The 25,878-nt window shown below is 32.6% G+C and overlaps 2 protein-coding genes across 2 annotated transcripts; both read right to left on the reverse strand.

Moving 5' to 3' along the window:
- Positions 1-7,751: 7,751 nt before the first annotated feature.
- Positions 7,752-11,197, reverse strand: LOC128187538 (collagen alpha-1(XII) chain-like). The gene is made up of 3 exons (XM_052857958.1): positions 11,086-11,197; positions 8,478-9,041; positions 7,752-8,392 (listed from the first exon to the last, which is right to left on the reverse strand). Exons 1-3 carry the CDS (start codon positions 11,195-11,197, stop codon positions 7,752-7,754), a joined length of 1,317 nt encoding a protein of 438 aa, XP_052713918.1.
- Positions 11,198-14,486: 3,289 nt separating this feature from the next.
- Positions 14,487-25,873, reverse strand: LOC128190812 (mucin-3A-like). Its single transcript, XM_052863014.1, has 7 exons — positions 25,764-25,873; positions 19,404-19,470; positions 18,421-18,984; positions 17,508-18,338; positions 15,911-16,329; positions 15,594-15,675; positions 14,487-15,205 (listed from the first exon to the last, which is right to left on the reverse strand). Exons 1-7 carry the CDS (start codon positions 25,764-25,766, stop codon positions 14,595-14,597), a joined length of 2,577 nt encoding a protein of 858 aa, XP_052718974.1. The 5' UTR covers positions 25,767-25,873; the 3' UTR covers positions 14,487-14,594.
- Between the last annotated feature and the right edge of the window lie 5 nt (positions 25,874-25,878).

Genomic DNA, 25,878 nt, shown 5'->3' on the forward strand with positions numbered 1-25,878 from the left:
ATGTATAGTTTTTTAAATTATTTTTAAAAAAGTAAATATCCAAAATAAAATCATAATTTTTTGATATTCACTGCAAACGTTTCCTCCATTCCTGACTTTTCATGCATTTATGTACGAATGATTATGATGTAATGTAGTAACTATACAAATATTTTGATCAACCAATATATTGATGTACTAATCTCATTGAATATCATTCGCTCTAAGTAAGATCACATCAGTCTGTCAAGTATGAATTTTATTATATGAATATTCAGTTAGCCGAGTAAGTTAACATTGCAGAGTTTTGATAATCAAACTAACGCACAATTGATAAATAAATGAGTTACTGTAAATAATTTTAGTAATTCCTGATAAACAAATCGGAAGATTAACTGAACTTGTAAAAATATTTTGATTCATATCCTTAACGTACGTTTATGGTTTTTTGTCTTTGTTACTTTTTGCTTTTTACGAAAACCAAACAAGGGGAACATTTTGAATGGCTTCCCTTTGCTTTTTTGATGTGCTTAACAAGGGATTTGCACCAAAATTAATTGATCTACTGACTTAGCGCTAAGTTCACGAAACTTGACTGAAGTTTTCCTCAACCAAGTAAAATACAAACAAGTATTTAATCAAAATTGATTTTGTATAGTAAAACGCATTTAAAGACTGTTGGTGATATTAAGGGCATAAGGTGATCTATACGAATACATGCCAAACCCCTTCATTGCAAATCTGCATTAAAAAATGTCAAATGCACTAAATTGAGATGTGTCGGTAGAATATTCGTACTTCACAACGACATGTTTCGTTTAAAATGTTGCTTGTCGCTTTCATACTTTTCCAATAAAATATTTAAATCTCGATCTAGTTTTAACATACCTTGCTCGTCAAAAATTTATTTTGACTTGACAAGACAGTGACCGTCTACTGGTGATTAATTATAAGCCCTGTGTGAGAAATGTAAAGTACATATATTTGATGTCGAAAAAAGATTAAAATGATTACAAACATCAGAATCATTAAAAGCTCCAAATCAAACATTGATATAAGGGACTTATACGCGATTTGACCTCAGAATTTTATTTTTCCATTTTTAATGTTAAGAATCGTAAGTATAATTATTTTTATGCTTTATCACAATTTAAAAGTAAACTATTGAGTTACAATCAATTTTGATAATATTCACATTTTTTATACATTAAAAAAGTAATATATTGATTGGGTCTTGGCCCTAGGATCATGAAGTAGTTTTAGACTCAAGTCAAAACTTGTACACCGTCCTATTATTTTGTGACTTAAAACATTGAAAAAAAAATAAAATGCTATTAAAATGTGTTTTTATATTACGTTAAAAGTTACAAACTTTAAGCGTTGTTTAATGATGTATTATAACTAATTTGATTAGATTGCTTGCTTGTCATTTCAGTTTTCAAAAATATATATATACAAAAACTTACGGACAGTCTGAAATAATTGATTATTATGTCCGAGATACATTGGGGTGGTAGACCGACGGGTAGGGGTTCCCTGGGGTCTCTGGGATTGAGGTATGGGGGTATTCCTGTTGATTAATTGATTGAATTATACATGTAGATAGAAATTTTGACAAATACTCGACAAGAAAATAATATAAGGTTCCTTCAAGAGCTAACCTTTCGGTATACACTTACTGTTTAACATTATAAACGGAATGAATATTTCAACAAGAAAAAATATTATTTGTTATATATTATTTCAAATACATGCATGATACCTAACGTTTAGGATTATAGAAAACATGAAATGCTAGTTAATATGTTTATCCTACCTTGTCATTTTAAATGACCAATTTGATTTCAATCAACAAGAAAGGGTCTCTGGATATTTACTGATCGGACAAACAGTGGGTATGATGAACAAGGCAGAATGTCAAAAGGTCTTCTGAATGTCATAATATAAAATGTTATGTATTTGATCAGTTACAGTGAAAAGATCAGCTTTTGGAATGGTGATTGTTTTCAACATTTTGTTTAGTCAATGATAGATTTATAAATATTTACCTACTCTAAATAAATTTGTCGTTGTTTTTTTATATACTTATATCCTTGAAAGGAAACTTTATCTTTAAAATAAATACAAATAAGAAAGAATGGAGACAACGTTATAGATATGTTGTCTGATTCCTGAATGTATTTACTGTTGTGCGATTTTCAGAAAGATGTTGTAAAATCCAAAACACGTTCAAACTCAAAAACCTTAGTGCTTCAACCACTGAAAGTTTTAGGACAAAATTATTATTCTAGCTATAGGTCATCGTAATTATATTTGTATTACTAGTATACAATGAAATTTTTGCAAAATATTGAAAGAATAAAGCTGTTAGTCGAGCAAATCAATATCAAAAAGTCAGAGAGAAATAGTAGTAAACTTCTATCTCTTATTAAAAATGTAAACTTGATCTGTATTTTTACCATACCAAGATAAATTGCGCAAAATATTTGTATCAACTATATGCTGTAGGATAAAATTACAAAACCCAAGAAATAACAATGCGTTGCAGACAAAAATCAGTCAAACATTTTTCATGGACTCAAGGTTGTAATTTCATATGTTTGGTATTGACCGTCTTCGCGCCAATCTTTAATCACTTTACATGAAAATGACAATGAAACGTGGAGTAGGTATAATTGATCTGTAACTTTAAAAGCACTTGCTTGCAAGATCTTTTAACAAAATAATACGAGGCCAATAGACCTTAACGATCACTTGAGTGCCATAGCCCAGAAACAAACGTATCGAAATGCTTTGAATTAAGTTTCATTCTGGATTAATTTATAATATTGCAATGACAACCATCTCCCTGTCTGAAATCATTCAAAAAAGGACTATGATTTAGCAAAAAAAGATCATATAACCATTATAACAAGAGCTTGGACTTTGAGTAATTGTGTAAAACAGCAATGTGACGCTGGCCTGTCTATTTCATTGATAGACACTTACATGACTCATTGAAATCAAACAGGTTTATCTGGCTTTTGAGCTAAGACCACGCAATCTGTGTACATTTCACTTAAAATCATCGTCATTTTTAACTTGTTTTGACGAAAGAAAAAGATAGTCACATCAGACCAAAAGTCCAAAGTATTGTTAAAATGTATCAAACAGAGTGCAAGCTGATCTTCTAAAGTAGTTAGAGGAGAAGGGGGAATGGAAAAATTACAAGTGGGTTTCCTTTTCCCTCATGTCTCTATCAATAGGACAAAAAAAACAGCTATTGGCATTTGCAAAATGTGGATCGCTGATTACAGTAACATTAAACCCATTCGCATGATTTTATGTTAAAATATCGGTGCTTACTGAACATTCTTGTAAGAATTCATTCAGAATGTTAAGTATAGATAATTGGTCTCATGCTTGTTTATTGGGGTTTTATCCTACTTTTTACCCTGAATTTGACTCGGCTATTGGTTTTTAAACAACTAAACAAATGACAATTTCTATTTCATTTAGATTTTTCTTTTATTCCATTTTCTTGTGTACTACATAATTAAAGTTACATTCATGATAAAACTCACATTCATAATAAAAGTTGCATATTAAGTTAGAATTTTTAATCAAGTCTCACTTGATGTAAATTTACTGTATTCTGAAGTAATATCTTGTCATTCTGTAAACGCAATGTACATTTAAGCATGGTAGCACCAAAAGCCGTTCGGTCACGTTTAATTTTCCGACTCCGAACACTATAATACCACACCTGGAGTTTAATAAATACTCGGAGATTTACGGAGACAGCCAAGCGTCTGCTTGAACGATACTATAGATATAGTAAACATTTGATTCCTCTTAAGCGCCAATATATACCTACTTGTATCATTTTCGGAATTATTTATCTCATGATAATGCAGACCATTTGACGAAACCGTAAATATCTATTTGTTTGTTTTTTCTACGGATAAAAACAATCATTTATATTTTATATAATTTTCAGAATTTGTAAGTCCAAAATCCTAGTGAAAGATTTGGATCACCTGCTGCATCCATGTCTGCAATGTTGGAGAATTGAAACCCCCTCTAGAGCAAAAGAAGGACTGAATGTTAACTCGGATTTAGAAAACTTTTATGTGTTTTTGTTACCTTATTTCTGAGAAATTTTTTAACGAAACTCAAAGTCAAATGTTGTACAAATTAACAATTTTCAAACGTTGGCTATATTTGCTTTTAATGTGCGTCCTTTCTTTAAAAGAAAAATATATACATATTTCAAGGTGTCCCATACAGCTTTATCGAAATAGTGAACTTTCTTACGCGGGAGGGGTGTTATACAACTTACAACTTACGAGGTTCTTACTAAGCATATCTTTCAACACCTGTTGTTTTGGTTATTTGCTCTCACTTTTATGATGAACAGTCTATTTCTCTGTTAAATGTATTCGTCATTAATCTTTTCATTACAAATTTGTTTTTCACTATCGAAATAATTTGATCTAATCAAATAATTGTTAGAGACACAGTCTGATATATGTCACACTGCCCACACTTAAAAATCGGGGAATAACAAAGTTTGTTTTTAATTGAAGGTCTTAATAAACATCTTATTGTAAGAAAATGACAAATATTGACTGATAAACAATTAGTAGACTTATAATTAATGTATAACGTTTTTAGGTTACAATAGGTTCGACAACAGTCCAGCGAGTCTCATTGCTTACATTGTAACAGTATCCAACATAACTCAGAAACATTCACTACAAATTTACTTTGTAAAATACTATTGTACAATACAAAAAGTATACATTTGCTTAGTTATCATAAACACAATAAAAATGGTCCATGAAGAGATTAAACCCAATGAATTAGGAAGGGTTCCTCGGTGCATCAGGTTTTTTTATATAGTGGCATATCTCTGCCCCTTGTGTGCAAGTTATTTTCATTTTAAAAATGTCGACATGCATGATAAATATGTTGACATGCAAGATAGTAATGCGAACATGCAACATAACTATGTTGACATGTAAGAAAACTTAAATCAAATAAGAATTATGAGAAATCTCGAAAAATTTCATATATAGCCCACACGTGACATCCAAGATGCTAGATGCTACTTATTTATGTCGACCTGCAACTTATTTATGTCAACATGCACCTTGGTTATGTTCACATTTTATTTATTTATGTCGACGTGCAACTTAGTTATGTGTACATGCTACTTATTTATGTCAACATGCAACATGCTTAGTTATGTTGACATGCGAGGAAAATATGTTGACATGCAACTTAGTTATGTTGACATGCAAGATACATATGTTGACATGCAACTTAGGTATGTTCACATGTCAACATACTTATCTTGCATGTCGACATATTTGATAGAAAAATAACTTCCACATAGGGAGCAGAGATATGCCACCATAGTTTTTACTAACTTCGTATCTAAGTGAAGTTAAATGGTTGACATTAAACCTGGGATTTTTTTTAATTCCTAAAAGCGAAGTAAAAAAGTATTTTGTAGAAGTTGGAAGTATAAACATGGAACCTTTCAGACTTGAATATTTGTGAAAAAAATTAATTTTGCAAATGAAAGCTTTTATGATAAACTTTTTATCATCTTATCATCAAACTGTGAATGTTTTTTGCCTAAATGATAAGTGTATTTTCATTAATTTGGGACTTATGGTATTTTTATGCTATCTAAGATCGCTCCCGTGGATTACGAATGAAAAAGAAAAAGCGAAAATAGAAAATCGTTCCTACTCTAACATATATAGGAGAGGATAATTAGCGACGACAAAGTGTTATCATAGCAGTTATACTGTTCATCATAAAAGCAACATGATAATATGTTTTATATCTGTGCTATTTTGAACATCTGAAAAACCTAATCAAATGCATGCACATTGCTCATTTATGGACATGGGGAAATATTTGACACATTTATGTTCTCATTTAAACAAATAAATTTATGACATTAAGATGTTTTGTCCATGGCTCAGAACAATCGGTATTTTTGTATAGGCGATTTCTATATGAAATGGCGAATTACAAATGATAACATATTAAATAATGTGGAACATGAAACTATTGGTACATGTAATAGTGCATATCATTTGACCTCTATGATGCACATGCGGCAAATATATATGCACATGCGGCATACATATATATATATATATATATATATATATATATATATATATATATATATATATATATATATATATATATATATAAAGTTAATTGTATAAGTTCTTGCCACTATATGATTTAACAGCAGAGCACGTCGTGCTGTGGTTTCATCAATATTTTGTTGAAAACCATTTTGTGGATTTCCTTGTTAAGTTTATCAATGAAATTAAATGTTGGTTGAAGTGCAATCTCTACTATCAATTTGTTTTGATAGGGTCACTGGCCACGAATTTACGTATCCTTGAAACTGCGATTGTCACTTTATCCACGAAAACTGATACCCTTGAATATTAAGGTAATCCATCCATAACTAAGGTGAAGTTAACAATTTTGATTGATCTATACTACATCAAATACGTATTTTAAAGCTATTATGAGGCTGACATAAACCAAACTCGGGTGTATGTACATGTATGTAGTCAAATAAATGAACTTTTTGCACTTAAAACCCTTTTAAAGAGTTCTCTACCCTTTAGGAAAAATTTTTAAAATCACTTTTTGTACATATGTATGGTAAACTATGAATTATTTTAGCATATTCGAAAAAAGGGAAAGGTTTTTCATCTTTTCATCAAGAGAAATGTGAGAAAATTGCATGTACTAAAGAAATATATTGAAAATTCATTTCTCCAATAGACTTCAATGTCAACTTCAACATATGATAGATTTATTAAAATTAATTTATTTTAAAGATTTCAAAGGTTATTAATTAATAAACTCCTTAAAACCACTCTAACATTTTAGTGATCAAACTTGCATGCAATCTATTAGATATGAAATATGATAGTTATGGATGAACAACCTTAATGAAACCACTGTATAAGCAACCGGTGTCTGACTAAAAGCCCTTGATCCACCCACCATGCTGTGCCACTTGAGACCGATTGTTGGCATTCCCTGCTGATGTATTATTACCTAATCAAAGGGATTTTGTTGTTTTATTACAAATTAAATATTTGCGTCTATTTTGAAGTGCCAGTCAATAGACTGCGATCTATTAGACCGCCGGTCAATAGACTTCGATCTATTGGACCGCCGGTCAATAGACTGCGATCTATTGGACCGGCAACGTATTTCAGAACGCGGGTATGTTAATGTTACATCCTTTTGATAGTTCTCAGGGAATGTATATTCCTTTACACAGACGCTGTTTTTAGTACTTGGTGAAACCAAATTCAATGCTATATCAAAATGGAGTATCAAATAATCAACAGTTTTAAAGCCTCATATAAGGTAAAAGACTACATGGATTTAAAATCTGAAGACTCCCCCTTCTTTGTGTAAATTAATATAAAATGAGATGTTGTAATGCATGCAACAGGTTTTGTGCACGTAAAAGATGAAAAAAAAATCTTATTAATTGCATAATGGCACGAAAACCATCTGCAATATGCAAATTATAAACCCCGAAAAGTAAAAAAGGAATTAGGTAATAAAACAATTATTTAATGCTTGAACAGTCAATAGACCAGAATTTTTTCCCTTGGTGCAGGGAACAGCTCAGTATGATCTATTGCCCTCGGCCGTTGGCCTCGGGCAATAGATCATACTGAGCTGTTCCCTGCACCTCGGGAAAAATATTCTGGTCTATTGACTGCTCAAGCATTAAATAATACAGCATTTATTTCATCCTTCTCATCTTCATCTTTTTCTTTTTTACCTCCACAGAACTTGAAACAACAACATCCAACAAGCCCAATGCCAACAAGAGTAGCAATAGCAATCAGTCCGATTTTGATTATTTGAAACCATCCCGGAATAAGAATTGGGGATTTGTGTCTTTGTATCGTGGTGTTAGCGTAACGTGTTCCGGTAAATGTTTTCGCAGTAGGGATCATGTTGCTGAATCCATTAGGGGTTGTGGTTTTTGTAGGACTTGTTGTAGTGGTAGGAGTCTTGATGGTAAAGGTAGGAGTTGTGATTGTTGTAGGTGTTGTTATTGTGGTAGGAGTTGTTGTTGTGGTAGGAGTTGTTGTTATCAGTGTTGTTATTATGGTAGGAGTTGTTGTTGTTGGTGTTGTTATTATGGTAAGAGTTGTGATTGTTCTAGGTCTTATCATTGTCGTAGGAGCTTTGATTGTTGTTGGTGTTGTTATTGAGGTAGGATTTGTGGTTGTTGTAGCAGATGTTGTGGTGATGGGAGCTGTGGTGATGATAGAATTTGTGGTTCTTGTAGGAGTTGTAGGTGTTGAAGGCGTAGTTATAGTATCGTTTTCTACATAGACCTTTTTCATTAAAGCTAAAATAATAAACATATCAATATGAGAAAATTTCATTTGATATGAATCATAATTGTTTCTAGAATTAAAATTGTGTTTACCTACCTTCACATACACCATTCAAAGCCTGCTTCTTTATTGACATTAAAGATTTAAAATCATTAATAACAATGACGTTCTTAGGACTTGAAGCAATTCCGTGCAACTCGTCTTCGTTAACCTCGCTTGAAATTCCAATAGCAAAAACTGTAACATTAAGTGCGTGAAGTTGGTGGGCTTGTGAAATGGTGTCTGGTGGAATCATAGATCTGCCATCCGTCATAACAATAACAAAGGGTAAAGCGTCACTTCGTCTTCCGTGGGTGTGATCTAACAATTCAGTCCTGGCAGTCATTAAAGCTATATGGGTCTTTGTCAATCCTGGATGTGTGTAGTTTATCTCCCTTATAGCTTGTAACATTTGAGTTTTATCGTAGAATGAATTCAAATAAAATTCTACTTCAGGTGTATTTGCAAATGTGAGCACGGCAACTTGAGTTTTTGATTCGCCGATGTCAAATCCTTCCACAAACTTGGCGACAAATTCATTTTGTAACTTGAAATTCTCTTCTCCAACACTTGCACTTTCGTCAAGAACAAACACAAGATCAGTTGGTTTTGGTGTACAATCTACAGTTTGAATCAAACCAAGAAGATAAATTTAATCAATTTTTAATGTCGTTCTAAAAAATAATACATGAATTCATAATTATTATATTTAATCAAGTGTGCAAGAAAAGAGCATAACATACATGTAGTTGACTCCAAGAGCAATTCTCGAGTAAACCCAAAGTAAACCCCGAGTAAACCCAAAGTAAACCCCGAGTGGACCCAAATTTTCAAAAAGTAAACCCAAAATAAACCCAGAAAGTAAACCCGGGGTTTAGTTGGGGTTTTCTCTGGTGTTAGGTTGGGTCTGATCGGTACTGTACAGTATATGTTTTTGATTATATAGAGTTCTGTGTAGGTAGCATGAAGGCACTGTGTTAAAACTAACAGCTCTGATCGGGTACGGGATGTTTCGCACCTTAAAATGTTTCGCGCTGAGATGGTTCGCACATATTCTGTTTCGCGCTGAGATGGTTCGCACCGTGATGTTTTGCATCGAATACATTCTTAGTAATAAATGATTTATTAAATATATACATGTAAATATTAAGTTAATATTCCAAAATATTTATGAAATAAAAATACTTTAGGGTTTTTCTCCCATTTAAAGCATTATTGAAGTGCCTGCACGTGACACAATATATTCAATTAATCTGTTAACAGACTATAATGTTATGATTAAAAATACAGTAATACCGGTGATTATTCGAAGACCATGCTAATTATTCTTTAAATAACACCATAACTAGTTCATTTAATTAATTGCACAACCAATTAAGTCATTTTGAATTATCAATTACCAATAGCTTGGACAACACCGTGAGCAGCTAATGATAAGACAAGTGATAGTTATGAGACCAAGGTTAGTATTTATATCGGCAATTTAATCTTAAATGACTAACGTTCTCTAGTGAAGAATACTAGAGGCACAACTATAAAAAGATAGTATTATTTTTCATATAGCCAACGTAAGTATACAAACAATCGTTTGCAAGTTGTTTAAAGGATAATTTATGAATTTTTGTAAACATACCACTATGTACACATGTACAAGATCCACAATAAGTGTTTCTGCATACATAACTATATATATGTGTTGTTTTTGTGTGTATTTTTCATTAATATGTATGTCATTCTCCAATGACGTAAGAATTAATTCATACAAATATGGGAATGGAAATTATCAAACAATATGGATATCCATTCAACTACCATTTTTTTACTACTCTTGAATAAAAGTAATGTGTGATATTGTTTGATAATTTCCATTCCCATATTTGTATGAATTAATTCGATCTTACGTCATTGGAGAATGACATACAAATTAATGAAAAATACACACAAAAACAACACATATAGGCAACAATGTAAAGTTTAAAGCAGAAAAGATATGTAATTAAATTATCCCCACCTTTAGATCTGTGGTACTTAATTACCTGCTATCACACCCCTAATTTTTCATAAAAATACAGGTAAATCTAAACTGAAAGACATGCTATAATTGTTATCAAAACACAATTAATAACGCCATGGCTTCAAAGCTCTCATAAAAAAAAGACGACGAAAACGAAAAAAAAACATTACACTATAGCGGCGCATACATAAATGCAAACATCGTTTCAAACTTATTTCAATTCTTATATTGGTTATAATTAATTTCAGAGCAATAATAACACGAGAAAAATATCTTTATACAGTGAGATGTTTCGCTCCGAGGGAGGTGCGAAACATCGAGGTGCGAATCATCTCAGCGCGAAACAGAATAGGTGCGAATCATCCCGGATTCCTTTGATCCATTCATGTGTAACTCCAAAGTACTTCATTAAAAATCAAAATCAATATTTTACAATCCAGCAAGGCTTTAATAACAATTTTACGGGTTCTCCACGTGACTGCAATATATTCAACATATGTATGCGCTATGGTGTGATTTATATGTATCATGAACTTGGAGACTGCATTGAAATATATAGATTGTGATAGCCTCAATATGAATATATTCATTCTTGCCATTACCGTAATAGCTTATTATAGTCATTTGTAAAACCTTTATTATTATTATTACCATTAGAAGGCGCAGCTGATTTGGTTATGAACGCCAACACAACCAAGACCAATAGCGCGTTGAACATCTGATACTTAATACACTTCGTTCCAAAGTAGAAAAAAGTTTCCATTGCTAATAGCTCATTTATATAAGTACTAGATGATATCCCGCGCAAGCCCGGGAATTAACACTTTACACATTAATATCATGCAATATTAATATGTTAAACCATTTTTTTGGTTCATTGTTGTGTATTCTGTGTCCGAATTTTTTTTCTTAACCTAATAGTATTCTTTAAAATTAAAATAAAAAGCTATCTGCATGGATGGATATTTAGACTGAGGATCAAACAGAGGAAAAAATCTAAACTGAAAATCATGATGATGTAATAGATACATATAGGTGGTCTTCATTCTTTGAGTTGCAGGATTTAAAACCCTTTTTTATTTTATTGCAAACCAGTAAGTTGGTATTTAGTGCGTCGTTCATGTACATTGTATCTGTAAATTTTGTTCTTCACGTCAAATTACTTTGAAATTTTTATCACTGTTCCAAAAGAATTTCAGATAAAAGATGCTTTATAAAAATGCTGGCAGGGGTCTCCCCCGCCCACTTATTCAACTTCCCCATTTTATGCATAGCACAATCTGTTAATACATTGTTTACAAATTAATGTCTAAGGTTTACTACCAATCTAACTGTAGTCAATAAATTTTTCTACGTATTTTAGATATTGTTTACACTGTTGAGTAGATTGTTTTTTGGAATTTGAGTTTGTATACAATCAAGATAATAATCAATATGTTTAGACAACGTTCTATATAATGAATGTTCCAGTATTAATTAAAATAAAAGCAAACAGCGGTATAAATATCAATTCAAAAAATAGCAATGTTTTCTTTGCATTCAAACAAACACATTCAAAGAGATTGATGTCTTTAATTTTTACTTTAAACTTACCTTAACTACTTTTTTGAGCATGGATCTGTCTTTGGTGTTCTAGAGAATAAAACAGGTGAATCTGTTGCTTGAGTTCAAGGCACAACTTTACTTCACTTTTGCATTATATGTATTTATATTATGTACAGGTATGTGTACTTGACATATGGGATCTGTGAAATGGCTTTAAATTTTTCACTTTCCTCAGATGCTTGCCTAGCTAAAATCAGGTGAAAATCTTAACGATAAACTATTAGGTAATATATCTTACACTTAATCAAATTTTAAAAATAATCTCAGAGTAAAGTATTTTCTTTGTGCCAGAAATGATAAATCGTTTAGATACTCTGACGATAAAATTTATTCAAAAGCTTTCAATCCTTATAAATTACATAGACTCAATATCAAAAGTTTTAACATTGTCTACCTTATAACATAATAAATTGAAATATCTTAAAATTCCTGCATCCTCTTAGAAAAACTTGTTATTACATTTGAACAAAACTCATTATCAAAGTTTATATTAACTATTATCTTGTCAAAAAAAAAAACCGATGTTCGTGTACTTTAATATATTAAAACATGGTCTCTCAGACTTGACTTTGTAAAGCTGGATAAATATTGCCGTTTATCTTAACGTCGCATTCTTATGGATGTTTCGGGAGGGGGGGGGGGTAGCTGACTCTTAATGCATTTTGTGATAAAAACTACATGTAGTTTACGGACTCCCTGCATATATTTTCAGCAGTCACCACATGGAATTAGAATTTTGTTTTTAACTTTTATGTCCCCTGTAACCCCCATTTCATAATATTTCATCTTGGATAATACAAATAATATAGAAGTCTTAATAATATTACTCTGAGATGTACTATACATTTAACTGATAACTGATAGAAAAGATTTGTATATATGGTACAGTAGTTACAACAATATTGTTAAAAACGACACGCACTGCAATCTTGTGACACACGAACGATCATGCACGATACTCAAACGATCACGCAGAGTATACACAAACGATTACGCAGGATACACGGCCGATCACTAACTTAGTGAATTTTTACGATACACGAACGATAACGATAAATTAAACGCAAACGAACAATTCTACACCATTTAACTCATTCAGGTATATCGACTATTATCAATTAAAAATTGCCATTTCCACACTTACGTCGACTCGATACTCGAACTTGAAAAAAAAATATACCACAGTATCTGCGTCATCTCTTTCTTAATTGGATATTTTACAGAAAAAAAAAACATTGATGGTAACCTTACAGCAAAACTTTATGATAAACTTGATGACTTTAATAGTTCTATAGTCAACTGTCCTTACTTATGTAGCAATTTCCCTTCATCACCTGCATATAGAGTTTTTGTCCCTCAGTTAATTCGAAACGCAAGGGCATGCTCTACGTACATGTATGATCAATTTCTAAGGCGAAGCAAGCTACTGACAATCAAATTGATAAAACAGGACCATCGACAATCTCGACTGGTGCCATCTTTTCGTAAGTTCTATGGTCGACACAACGGCCTGTCAGCAAGATTAATGTGATCTTCCTCTTTGTTGCATGCTGACTGACATTTTTCGGGCTAATTGTTAGACCGTGGTTGATCACCTAATTGTCTACGGATTTTTCCGTTTTCCCGATTGCTACAAAAAGCGCACGGCGGGTGTGACCGGTGTCGTATAATTTAAGGTCCGCCCTGTAAAATGGTCCGGGGCGAACCATAAATGTTAACATTTAAGGTCCGCCTTTGCACTAAAAGGGTCCGGCCCGTATTAGAAAAGGTCCGGTATTGATTTTGCTCTACATCGCTGTTGTAAACAAAAACAATAATAAGCAATTAGAACGGTAATATATGTACTCTATGAGAGATAGAAATGATTAATGTTGAGAAACTCGATCGAAGAAAGTGTCACCGGAGAGTAAACTGGAAGAAAATGCGTGAAAACTTCTAAAATTGTTGCCGATGTTTAAATTTTGCAGGTATTCCTAAAAACTATGGTCCTTTCCCGATCTAATGATACCTAGAGTGCAGGGTTTAACGTCCGAGAAGAATTAATACGAGGCGACCGAAATCGGGAGGTAGCGATTTTTTCGAGTTTTGATTCCTCCCTTGTGTATTTTATAGTATAGAGGTGGTATATATAAAAGGTTGAAAAAACTTCGTGACGAGCCCCTGTGATCAAACGAGCTATTTTCAACAAATTTCGCTGAATATAATATGCAGTTGAAACTAACACGCCATGACGTCAACCAAGCCAAAAGATGACGTCATAATACAAATGAAACGCTGCGCGAAAGCGTGCGTACTCGATTTGTACTCGGCCTCGTTAAAAAAGAATTTCAAAATATTGTTTTATTTTCTACATAATTCATTTAAAGCCGTAAAATACGGGCACAATAACAAGGATAAATTTAAACAAATCAAAAAATCTTAAAGTTATAATTTTTAACAAATTAAGAGTCATTGCAATCTATTTATTACTGTGTTAATTACTATCTGTTAACATGTACAAGCGTTTGCCAGTATTTGATTTAACAGCAGAACTCGTATGGGCAACTTTTGTCAGATTAAAAACCGTTGATCCACCCTCCAGGCTTTGCCACTGGAGATCTGTGATTGGCTTTCCATGCTGATGTATAAGCATCATAATCATTGTTCTCATCTTCATCTTCTTCATCATCTTCATCTTCTTCCTTTTTACCTCCGCAGAACTTAAAACAACAACACCCAAGAAGCCCAGCGCCAACCAGAGCAGTGATAGCAATCAGTCCGATTTCGATTATTTGAAACCATCCCGGAATAAGAAATGGCGATCGATGTTTTTGTAGCTCGGTGTTAACACTATATATTCCGGTGGATGTTTTTGTAGAAGGGGCCGTGTTACGGATTCCATTTTGATTATTCTGCTGTATGTTTGAACCCGGAATAGACGCCGGAGTCGATGTTGGATTTAATTTAGCTGTGGACGTAAGAGCGGGTCTGTACGTAGGCGTGGACGGTGAATTTGTCTTGGTTGAAGTCCGTGAACTGCTTGGTCTCAGTGTGGTTCTATACACATTCGAAGAGATGTGCATAACCGGCAAGCTGTTAATTATACTTGAAGCAAGATTGGACGATGTTGTTGATTGAACAGGTGTACTTATATCACGTGTTGACGGTATATGTGGTGTGGTGGAATCTATAGATAAGAAAATGCTTTTACGTTAAATAAGTTTCTTTTATATATTGTAAATGAGCTAAATATTATTTTCTTAACAAATGGAGATAGCTTATAAAATATTGTTACGTAATAGATTCTTTCACAATATTTATGTATATCGCCTTTTTAGTTTAAATCAAATTAGGTGGTAGAGCAAATTTGTCAATAATTAGGATCTTTCACACAATATATATTTATATTAAAGGATTCCTTTGCTTAAGATGGCTTTAAGCTGGTTTATCGTGAACTTGTCTCATATGTTCTTACTATAAATTTGTATTCTCAAAAACAATATCAAAAATACATCGCTTGCAATTTAAAATAATTTTAATAGCGAGACTAAGAATTTAAATACATAATACTTTACCATTACACTTCCCAAAAACTGTATTTATGTCGTCAATTGCAAATCCATTTTTGTCTTTTGTATACCTAGCTTCAAAAAGTATCTGTAAGCAAGGAAGATAATTTTATAATTTATGTAGGGAAATGCCATTAAGTTGTTTTTTTTACATCCAAGTGCAAAGTAACGTCTTTAGACGAGAGAGAGAGAGAGAGAGAGAGAGAGAGAGAGACAGAGAGAGAGACAGAGAGAGAGAGAGAAAGACTGAAAGAGACGGACAGACAGACACAGACAGACAGACACAGACAGACAGACAAACACTTTTAATTGTCAACCATTACCCGAGAAGTGAATCCTAATCTAATGGTCATAAACGCAAGAGTCCAGTCTTTTGTGTTGTTCATTGATGCAGACCAGACAAGACTTGCATCTTGCATAGAAATTGAGCCATTTGTAATGTATACATTTAGCTCTTTAGTGTCTTTCCCAAACATTTGAAAATAAAACTGGAGGCAAAATATTTCGCTCTGTGATTGCTTAATCAGCGGAGTGACAATGTATGCTCCGTTGTTGTCTTTTATTGAGGATCCATTTATGTACACAAATTGCCCGAATGAACTTTGGTTTGTATGATCAACTACGGGACCTCTTGCCAAATAATTAGTTGTTCCATTTTTAACTGTCCATGATGTATTTGATTTAGGCCATTGAAGTAAAAGACTGCATGTAGAAAACTCAAAATCGCAAGTGATGTTGCTTCCTTGAATAGAAATGCACATGTGAGGTATATATTCAAAACAAATTGATTTCAAAATCAATATGCCCTTAATTTATTGACAGTTAACCTTTTGACAGTTCCAAATTATTTATGCAAAATAATATTTAAAGAGACAGTACAGCTGAAACACATGTGTGAATAACTTCAGATTTACCCATTGTTTCGTTCGGAAATAAGAAATAACGTTGATTGTAACAGTTGAAATAGATAAAAATCACTTTCACGTACCTAATTAATGTAATTATGAGCTTCCGGAAATTTAAGAGTCGTACAAACCGGAATAATCTTATATCGTTTATTTGTACCACGTGAATTTTGATTGACAGTAATTGACACGTGCTGAAAACTACAAGATCTTCGCCCGACTACGATCATCATGGTATACGAGGTAAAAAGGACTCTCTAAACGGAACACATCATCACTTTCTCGATAATCTATTAATGGTTTCTCAATTTCGGTTCACTTTGAAATATTTACATTTGCAAATATGCTTCCTTATATGAACCTAGAGAATAGCGAAAACGTTCAATTCTGTATGAACGTTTTCGTGACGTCACAATGATTATAGCACGCGCTTATCGCTTGTCGCTTGGATTATTGTAAACATAAAATCTCGGTAATTATAACAGTTCTGAACGTTTTGTCTTTTTCAAACGTATATAAAAGTAATAAACAGCAATGTTAAAAAGTTGACCGGGATATGAAGTTGGTTGGTACGTGATCAACTCTACTATGAAGCCCTTCGGGCTTCACAGGATTTGATCACGTACCAACCAACTTCATATCCCGGTGAACTTTTTAAATTGCTGCTTATTTCTTAAATGAACATACATAAATGTGTCAAATAACCCCTCAAGGGGCCTCACTTACAAAAAATGAATTTAGGTTGTAGTCAACTCCTATGATAAGCAAGCAAAATGCATGCTTACAAAATAATAGTTGTGGTTATTGTAAAAACTTTGAACAATTATTACCTGGGAGAAGTTGAAATGACATATTTTTATCAACAAACATGTACAGGAGAATCTTATACATTCATGAGTAATACAAAAATACCAAACCCTATCGGAAAATTTTTAAGTCGGTTTTTTGATAAGATGCGCCGCACTGTCTCTATAACGTCGTTCAAATTTATTCATTTTTTCATAAGATTGCAAACCTGAACTCAGAATGTCCATTGTTGTTGTCTTGGAATGTGTTGATGTAGAGGTGGTAAATTTCTTCACAGTTGTGGTTGGTGTAATTTTAGTAAGGATGGTTGTAGTCGGTTTAGTAGTAATAGGGGTTGTGGTAGTTGTTGTCGTGGTGGTGGTTAGAATTGTAGTGGTAGTTGGAGTGGTTGTGGTTTTAGGAGTTGTGGTTGTTGTAGGAGTTGTAGTGGTGGTAGAAGTTGTTGTGGTTTTTGTAGGAGTTGTTGTGGTGGTGGGAGTTGTGGTTGTTGTAGGAGTTGTGGTTGTTGTAGGAGTTGTAGTGGTGGTTGGAGTTGTTGTTGTTGTTGTTTTTGTTGTTCTAGTGGTGGTTGGAGTTGTTGTTGTTGTTGTAGGAGTTGTAGTGGTGGTAGGAGTTGTTGTTGTTGTTGTAGGAGTTGTTGTGGTGGTAGGAGTGGTGGTGGTGGTGGTGGTGGTAGGAGTTGTGGTGGTAGGAGTTGTGGTGGTGGTAGGAGTGGTGGTGGTGGTGGTAGGAGTTGTGGTGGTAGGAGTTGGTGTTGTGGTTGTTGTAGGAGTTGTGGTTGTGGTGGGAGTTGTGGTTGTGGTAGGAGTTGTGGTTGTTGTAGTGGTGGTAGGAGTTGTTGTTGTAGGAGTTGTTGTTGTTGTAGGAGTGGTGGTGGTGGTGGTGGTAGGGGTTGTGGTGGTGGTAGGGGTTGTGGTGGTGGTAGGGGTTGTGGTGGTTGTAGGAGTTGTTGTGGTTGCAGTTGTAGTTGTTGTAGGAGTTGTGGTTGTTGTAGGAGTTGTCCTAGTATAGTTTTCTCCATGGACCTTTTTCATTAAAGCTAAAAAAAAATAAATTTATAAAAATGAAATTTTATTTAATGTTAATCAATATTGTTTAAATAATGAATTATTGTTCCCTACCGTCACATGCACCACTCAAAGCTTTCTTCTGTATTGACATTAAAGTTTTAAAGTCATTAATAACAATGACATTCTTAGGACTTGAAGCAATTCCGTGCAACTCGTCTTCGTAAACCTCGCTTGAAATTCCAATAGCAAAAACTGTAACATTAAGTGCGTGAAGTTGGTGGGCTTGTGAAATGGTGACTGGTGGAATCATAGATCTGCCATCCGTCATAACAATAACAAAGGGTAAAGCGTCACTTCGTCTTCCGTGGGCTTGATCTAACAATTCAGTCCTGGCAGTTATCAAAGCTTTATGGGTCATTGTCAATCCTGGATGTGTGTAGTTTATCTCCCTTATAGCCTGCAATATCTGAGTTTTATCGTAGTATGAATTCAAATAAAATTCTACTTCAATTGTAGATGAAAATGTTAGCACGGCAACTTGGGTTTTTGTTTTGCCTATGTCAAATCCTTCCACAAATTTGGCGACAAATTCATTTTGTAACTTGAAATTCTCTTCTCCAACACTCCCACTTTCGTCAAGAACAAACACAATATCAGTTGGTTTTGGTGTACAATCTAAAATCAAAATAATCCAAAACATCGTTAATTACCATTAGTTCCAAAGAGCTTGAAATTTTTGTTTCAAAAATGAAGTAAATTAATATTAATTGAAAGAAAGTAAAGAAAGTTGTGTTATTATAGCATGAAGTACATGTGTCAAAACTGAAGTTTCAATCTTAACAATAGCTAAGTATCAATACATGTCTCTGTCTTTTTTTTTTTTGAAAACCCATAATCACTATTTGCAACCAGCAAATATAATGTTCTTAAACACAGTCTAAGAAGTTTATCTGAGTGACTGTGATATTGAAATTCGTGTGAGTATATATCACTAAAATGGAGACGGCATTGGCATGATTACATGAAACCAATGTGTATGCATTCCTTTTTGTCAAAATCTCATAGTTTTTAAAAGTCAGTTGAAACTGCGTTACCTTTGGAAGGTGTAGTTGATATAGGCGTGACATTCTGAAGAAACAAGACCAGTAGCACTGTGAACATCTGAAACCAAACCACACTTTGCTAATTAAAGAGACACGGTGACGCAAAAACTAGTGAATTGGATAAAATAGAATTTTTTAGTGGCTTTTGTAAATTTTGTAAAGGAGTTAAATTTTATCTGTTTATTTTGTTCCAAAATGTAAAGAAGGTAGAGTTTCTATCAATATTTGTCATTAATTTCAAAAGTTGTTTAAATCACATAATTATACCATCCTGAACACGTGTTTATATAGTACTATGTTTTGCACTTTCATTCTGTTTACAAAGTTACACAAGAATTATAACGTCAACATAATGTCATATTTCTTAGATTTAGTTAAAACTGATGAGAAAGGACATGTTTTCTCTCTTTCTTGAAAGGATAAATATGTCCCCAACCGTCGCTCACAAAAAAAATATTTTATGTTGAGAAAAATGTAATCGAAAATTGGTTAAAGTCTTGTCACACCAAGTTGCGTTCCCACGGCGTGTTCACGGCATTGTAAAATTCATGGAATCGCCGTAGGATCGCAAGGAAAATTTGGAAAAAAATGTATAATTGTATTTCAAATATTTTACAAGTGGAGATGTCACAGCGTCCTGACGACGTTTAACTGCGTTTCCACAGAGTCCTACCTGGCGATGGATTGCGCTCTCACTTGGTAACCGCCGAGCGCTTACCACGTGCTAGGAGTTTTTATACCGCGCGTCCACGGCGTGCTCTGCGCGCTGACTGCCTGCACAAGACGTTCTTTACTTCTTGGTAGGTTAAAGTTAATTTGTACATTTGTATGGGAAACAAACAAGAATTTACAATTAGTAAATGAATGATAAAAATGTTTTGTTTTTAATGAATAGGTATTTTCGTAATTGAAACGTGACTTCTTCTAAATAATTTGTGAAGAACTAGGACAAAACTATTAGTATAGTTAGGTCTATAAAAAAGACCCGTTATTAGTTGTTAAAAAACAGAAAGGATGTAAAAACATCAGAACCATATGGCCTGAATTCCATCTACGTCCTTTGATAGGTCCTAGAATATGATTTAAAATAAAGTCAACTCTCCGCAAAACAAATTTAATAACTCTACCTCCGCCCCCTAATTATACCATTATATATATAAGGTTTAAAACATTGTTTTACTTAAAGGAGGAATTGTTGCCATCTTGTACATTTGAGATTTAAAATCAAAACAATTTTGAGCTGGCATGATTCTCCAACTAAAACTGTTGATGAAAAAGCAATAAATATTAGATTCTACATTTTGGATTGTATGCAAATTACGCAAACAAGAGCAATACAATGTCTTTTAAGTCACTTAGAACTGTACAGCTACAGACTTAAATTAAAGATTCAAGAATCTGAAAATCATAAAAGGAGGTCATTAGTGTCAAATCTACAACCATTCGTTGAGGAAAAGGCCAAAACTTGCTTAATTTGGTTGTAACTTTGTCTCAAAAAGAGGTACTTTATTCTTGAAATGGGTCCCAAAGACCATCAATTCGCACGAGATATTGTTGTCTGTGATTATGGAGGTACATTGAAGTTATATTTTTATTGCAAAATATATAAATATTTTTTATTTAAGATAACCAATTGTTTGACTCCTTCTTTAGAAATTGAACTTAATTAATACTTGTAGAAATAAAAAAAAATTGAAATGGTATAACAGTCAACACAGGTTGATTTTAATAAACATTTATTTATTTCGCTAAAAATATAACATCATTGTGCTTCATAGCCAACAGAGTAGTTCTAAATATAGACTAGAAGTTTCTTGTTTTAATCATAGATGTCAAGTTTTATCCAAAAGTATCAAGAAATAAATAAATACGATAGAAAATATGTTAAATCCTTAGTATTTTATTTCTAAAGCACTATCAATAGTTAAAAAAAACTAGATGCACCTAATCCAAAGAAAATTTCATCATTGTCGTCTGTGCAAAAACTGATTTGGCATATGTAGATTCATGTATTCATTACTAGAGGAACCATCCAATCAAATTTAATGATATATTTTACTCTTACGCTAGTATGTATGTATCAAAAAGGCTTAAGTTAAATACAAAATCATGATACATGTAGCAGGTTTCTCCATAATGAAAAAATAAAAATAAAAATACGGATTAAATTATATCTTTTATTGGTATAAAAGACTTAAAAAATGAGTTATCAATTTGTTTCTCAAACTGTAGTATTCATTCTTGTAATGTTTATATTGTTATTATATAAGGTATGAAAATAAAAAGCAAAGACATAGTTCAATAAATATAGAACTGGCAAGGTAAATATGTATCATCGGTTTTGCTATAATGTCGTGTTTTCTAACCCATTCTAAACAAATATAAAAACGATCATTGTATAAAGTTCTATATTTTGATGGTTTTATCTTGGAAATTGATTGGAGTCGTTTTGCCACTGATGTATAAACTATCAATAAATAACTCTTTTTCTATGAATAATTATAACTTTGAACTTGATTGCTTGATTTGTCAGAATGAGATGGGTATGAGTATTTTCTTGGCTTGTCTTTGTTTTTGGTGTTCACATGTTTAGCATATTTGAACGTTTGCTACTTTTGTCGAACCCAGGTACATGCATGCTTTCGTTTATCTTAAAAAGATGACAACAACCATGTCGTTTTTGTAAGGCTCGTTATATAAATAGAATATAAGAAGAACTTGAATGTTATTCTACAATTCTTGATCGATACAACGACCTTGTAAGCAAAATAATCTTCCACTGGGTCACATGCTGACTAATGTTTTTCATACTTTTCATTAGACCATAATTAATCACCTAATTGTCTACAGATTTTCCGTTTTACCGATTACGACAAAGAGCACACGGCGTGTGATCGGTCAGCAGTGGATGCCCACTCCGCTATGGCACCTGATCCTACCTCTAATTCTTTAAAGGGTTGTTTTTGCTCTACTCCTGTTTAGTATTTTTCCTTTGGACTTTTCATTATGGACACTGGTTGTTATCACCACAAGCCGTCATTAAGTACAATCATATATTTTTACATATGTTCGAATAAAAATAGATCGAAAAATTAGTTTTTTATCTATTTTTTATTTTCCTTGCTTATTTCTGAATCGGTTGCTGCAACTTGACTTCAATATTTTTGTTTTTCTTACCAGACTGTACTAGCGATGATTTTCATATCTTTATATTACAATATAAAATATCCTTTTAATTAATAACAGAATTTTTTGAAACAGAAAAAAATACAATAGATGATTTTGAACACCAGTCACTTAGAACAGGATATGGCTCATAAATAACAGATAAATTTGAACATCGTTACTCGTTCTACGTAATAAGGATAAAGTGGTTTAGCAATCAAAGTGAAAACAACAAGACCTCTTAATGTATACAAAAAATAGGCTGAAGAAAACCACATGTCAAAGCCTTTTTTTTCAAATGTCAGAAACTGATTTTTTTTTTTTTCATTTGTTGCATTGCGAGATCGAGTATCATGTCTGGGTGGTTTTTTTGGAATGTTGATTAGTTTCAATACTTTGTTTAGCCTTAGTGTTTTGTTTAAAATGCATTTGTTGATTTTTTTTTATCAATACAGCCTTTGCACTTATCTTCCTAAACAGGCATGTATTGTGAAAGTGAGAGGCGTTTTTTGTTTTGGTTTTTTTTTTGTAAGAAAATATTTTTTTATCTTTATTAACTAAAGACTTTTTATGAAATCTACATCAAGTGCAATTGAAATTAAATTTGGTGCTGTCTCATTTTGTCATTTTGTCCTTAGTCATCTTGGCATGTTAAATAGTTTATTGAGTTCAAATGCGATAAGATATTGATTGTTAAAAATAAAAGATATATTTTCCCTTAATATATTTTAAGTATATTTTTCTATTAAGATATGACAACTGTCAAGCGTAAGAAAAAGATTTTAAACTGGACTTTGGCATCTATTGATATCAAGTTTTAATAACAAAAGCATTTAAAATATGTAAGTGTTGCATTTTTAAGTATCATCAAAAAAATTAACAAACACTTATAACATCAAAATACTGCTGATATTAAAAGTTGGAACGAGTCGGTATAATTTACTCATCTTCGTAGTTTGGCAGTACACATCTCTTTTTCTTCTTTTAAAGATTATACCTCTACTATAAGCCGACCGTATTCACATCAACAAATATCAATGTAGAAAATTATCATCTGATTGTATTTGGCATAAATGGACCTATTTTTTTTTTAATTTAAGCGTTCACAGAAGGTTTAATATTTTTAGGGGTAACCTACTGCGTGAAAAGCCCGCATTCTAGGCGCAATTGCAAAAAGGCATTCTCTGAATGGGGACTTTTTCATTAACATTTGGTCTATCTTCATCTATCAGAGAATTTTTCACAGGACGAATCTCTGCCATTCAGTCAACTGCAAATTAATTGAATGTTCTTTATATGTGACTTTTTGTAACTTTATAGACATTTATCATTTGATAATGTGGCAGAGTTTCTTAAATCGTCCTGTGTTCTGAATTCTCGCGGGTGGAACCCTCGGAAAATCTACCCCATATGATATTAAAGAAGAAAAATCAAGAAATGTTTTAGATGGATGCAGCAGCTAGAAATTTTTTTTCCCCAAACATTCAATCTCCTAGTCCAATATATTCTGTTAGATCCATTGAAAAACGGTCAGATCATGTACACCATCAATTTCAACGATGGTCTATCTTTAAATTCTTTTAACAAAAAACAAAATGATAAAAGGTAGGTATGATATAATACTTATAAAACAGTTGGCACTGTTGATGTATCGTTAAAGAAGACGTTTCAAATTGAAAAGTAAACAAAATACAGTAACATTATGAACATATCGCTATTTTAAACATGTAATAAAAAGCTGAGAATTTCACAAGGATATTTTTAACTGGTTTCTGTTAGGTGAAAACTGTCCGCTTCGATGTTCCGTATTGTCCATTACCGACGCCGTTCGGCTGTGCAGATTAACCAATATTCAAGTCAAAATAAAAACATCATCTTTATTCTGCCATCTTGGAATGATCGTGACAAAAGCTAGAAATAGTAGCTTCCCTATGCGATAGTCCGGACAACCAACAAAATCTTAATTTGGAAACTTACAAAGCACCACACAACGAAAAGGTTTAATAAGTAAATGCTTACGTAACTAGGCCAATAAATGTTAAAGATGGAGTGTATTTGGAGTTGTGTTCGTTGTTCATGTTTTCTATCCTTGTTGTATATTTTGCTTTAATTACATTCAAGAGTCAACCCAGACAAAATAACTGAATTCAACATACATCGAAATGAGATGATTTTTCATGTTGCGCAAAATAATGTTTAAATAAAAAAATTTTGGTGTTCCAGTTTAGTGTTTGGTTGGGATGAGTTGTAAAATGTTTTTGTCAATTTAGTCCAACATCTAAATGCTGATTATGTATATAGGCATTTTATTCAACCCCAGCCAATTAAAAGGTTATATGTTTTGATATCAATAATTATTACGTCATTTGTTTATACAAGCTACAAAATACCAGAGTTTGCGTCCTTATAGACTACAATGTATATATGTAAATGATTTTAGCTATAATAAACTGAGTGAAATCGGCCCATTCGTTGTATATAGAAAGTCAAATCTAATTGTTGACTGGAAAAGGTTTTTAAATATTGAAATAAATCAAAAGTGTTGACGGTACGAAATTTTAACGTGTAAATTGTGTGTGGGGGTGGGGGGGTTAACAGAACTGGCGAGAGACTTATTTTCGCCAATACCTATTTTTGCCATCAATCAAGAATTGGTCTTTGTATATCAGCCAGCATGCATAAATTTAAAACAATACTTAAGAAGGAATAAACTGCAAAAGGTTTAAGTTGTGCATTATATTCTTAATAATTATAATTTGAAAATATATAAACTATAAAATTATGGGGATGGGGTGATATATCCAAAAAACACTTTTTAAATTTTAAATTCTTTTTACCGATTTCCGTTACGTTTTACAATAATTATATTTACACATACACTTTAACAATGGCATGATCTAAATATGATAATCAACAAGGCCTACATGTAGTTGTTGTTTTTTTCAATGACAATCAATTTAAGTATAAAAATTTTTCTTTTTTATCTTCAAAAATGTAATGTATATAAAAAACATATTTTATGTAGGTAATCTAGTATTTTTAAGGACAAGAATGTATCAAACGCGTCCAAATTCCACACTAGAGATGAAAAAAGTTTATAAGTTATAAACCATAATGTCTAACACTTGTATAAATAAATAAATCATCTGACTATTTTCTTCTTAATTTGACATAATATTTACTTACCATTTTTTCCGCTTTCGTGTTAATGTTCACTTTTTAAGCACCTTTTCGTACTTATACAATTGTAAATCTCCCAAGTCGAACTCGGAGTGGGGTGAATCGATTGATTACCATTTGG

The sequence above is a fragment of the Crassostrea angulata genome, chromosome 6 (assembly GCF_025612915.1).
Source record: "Crassostrea angulata isolate pt1a10 chromosome 6, ASM2561291v2, whole genome shotgun sequence".
In the NCBI taxonomy this organism is placed as follows: domain Eukaryota; kingdom Metazoa; phylum Mollusca; class Bivalvia; order Ostreida; family Ostreidae; genus Magallana; species Magallana angulata.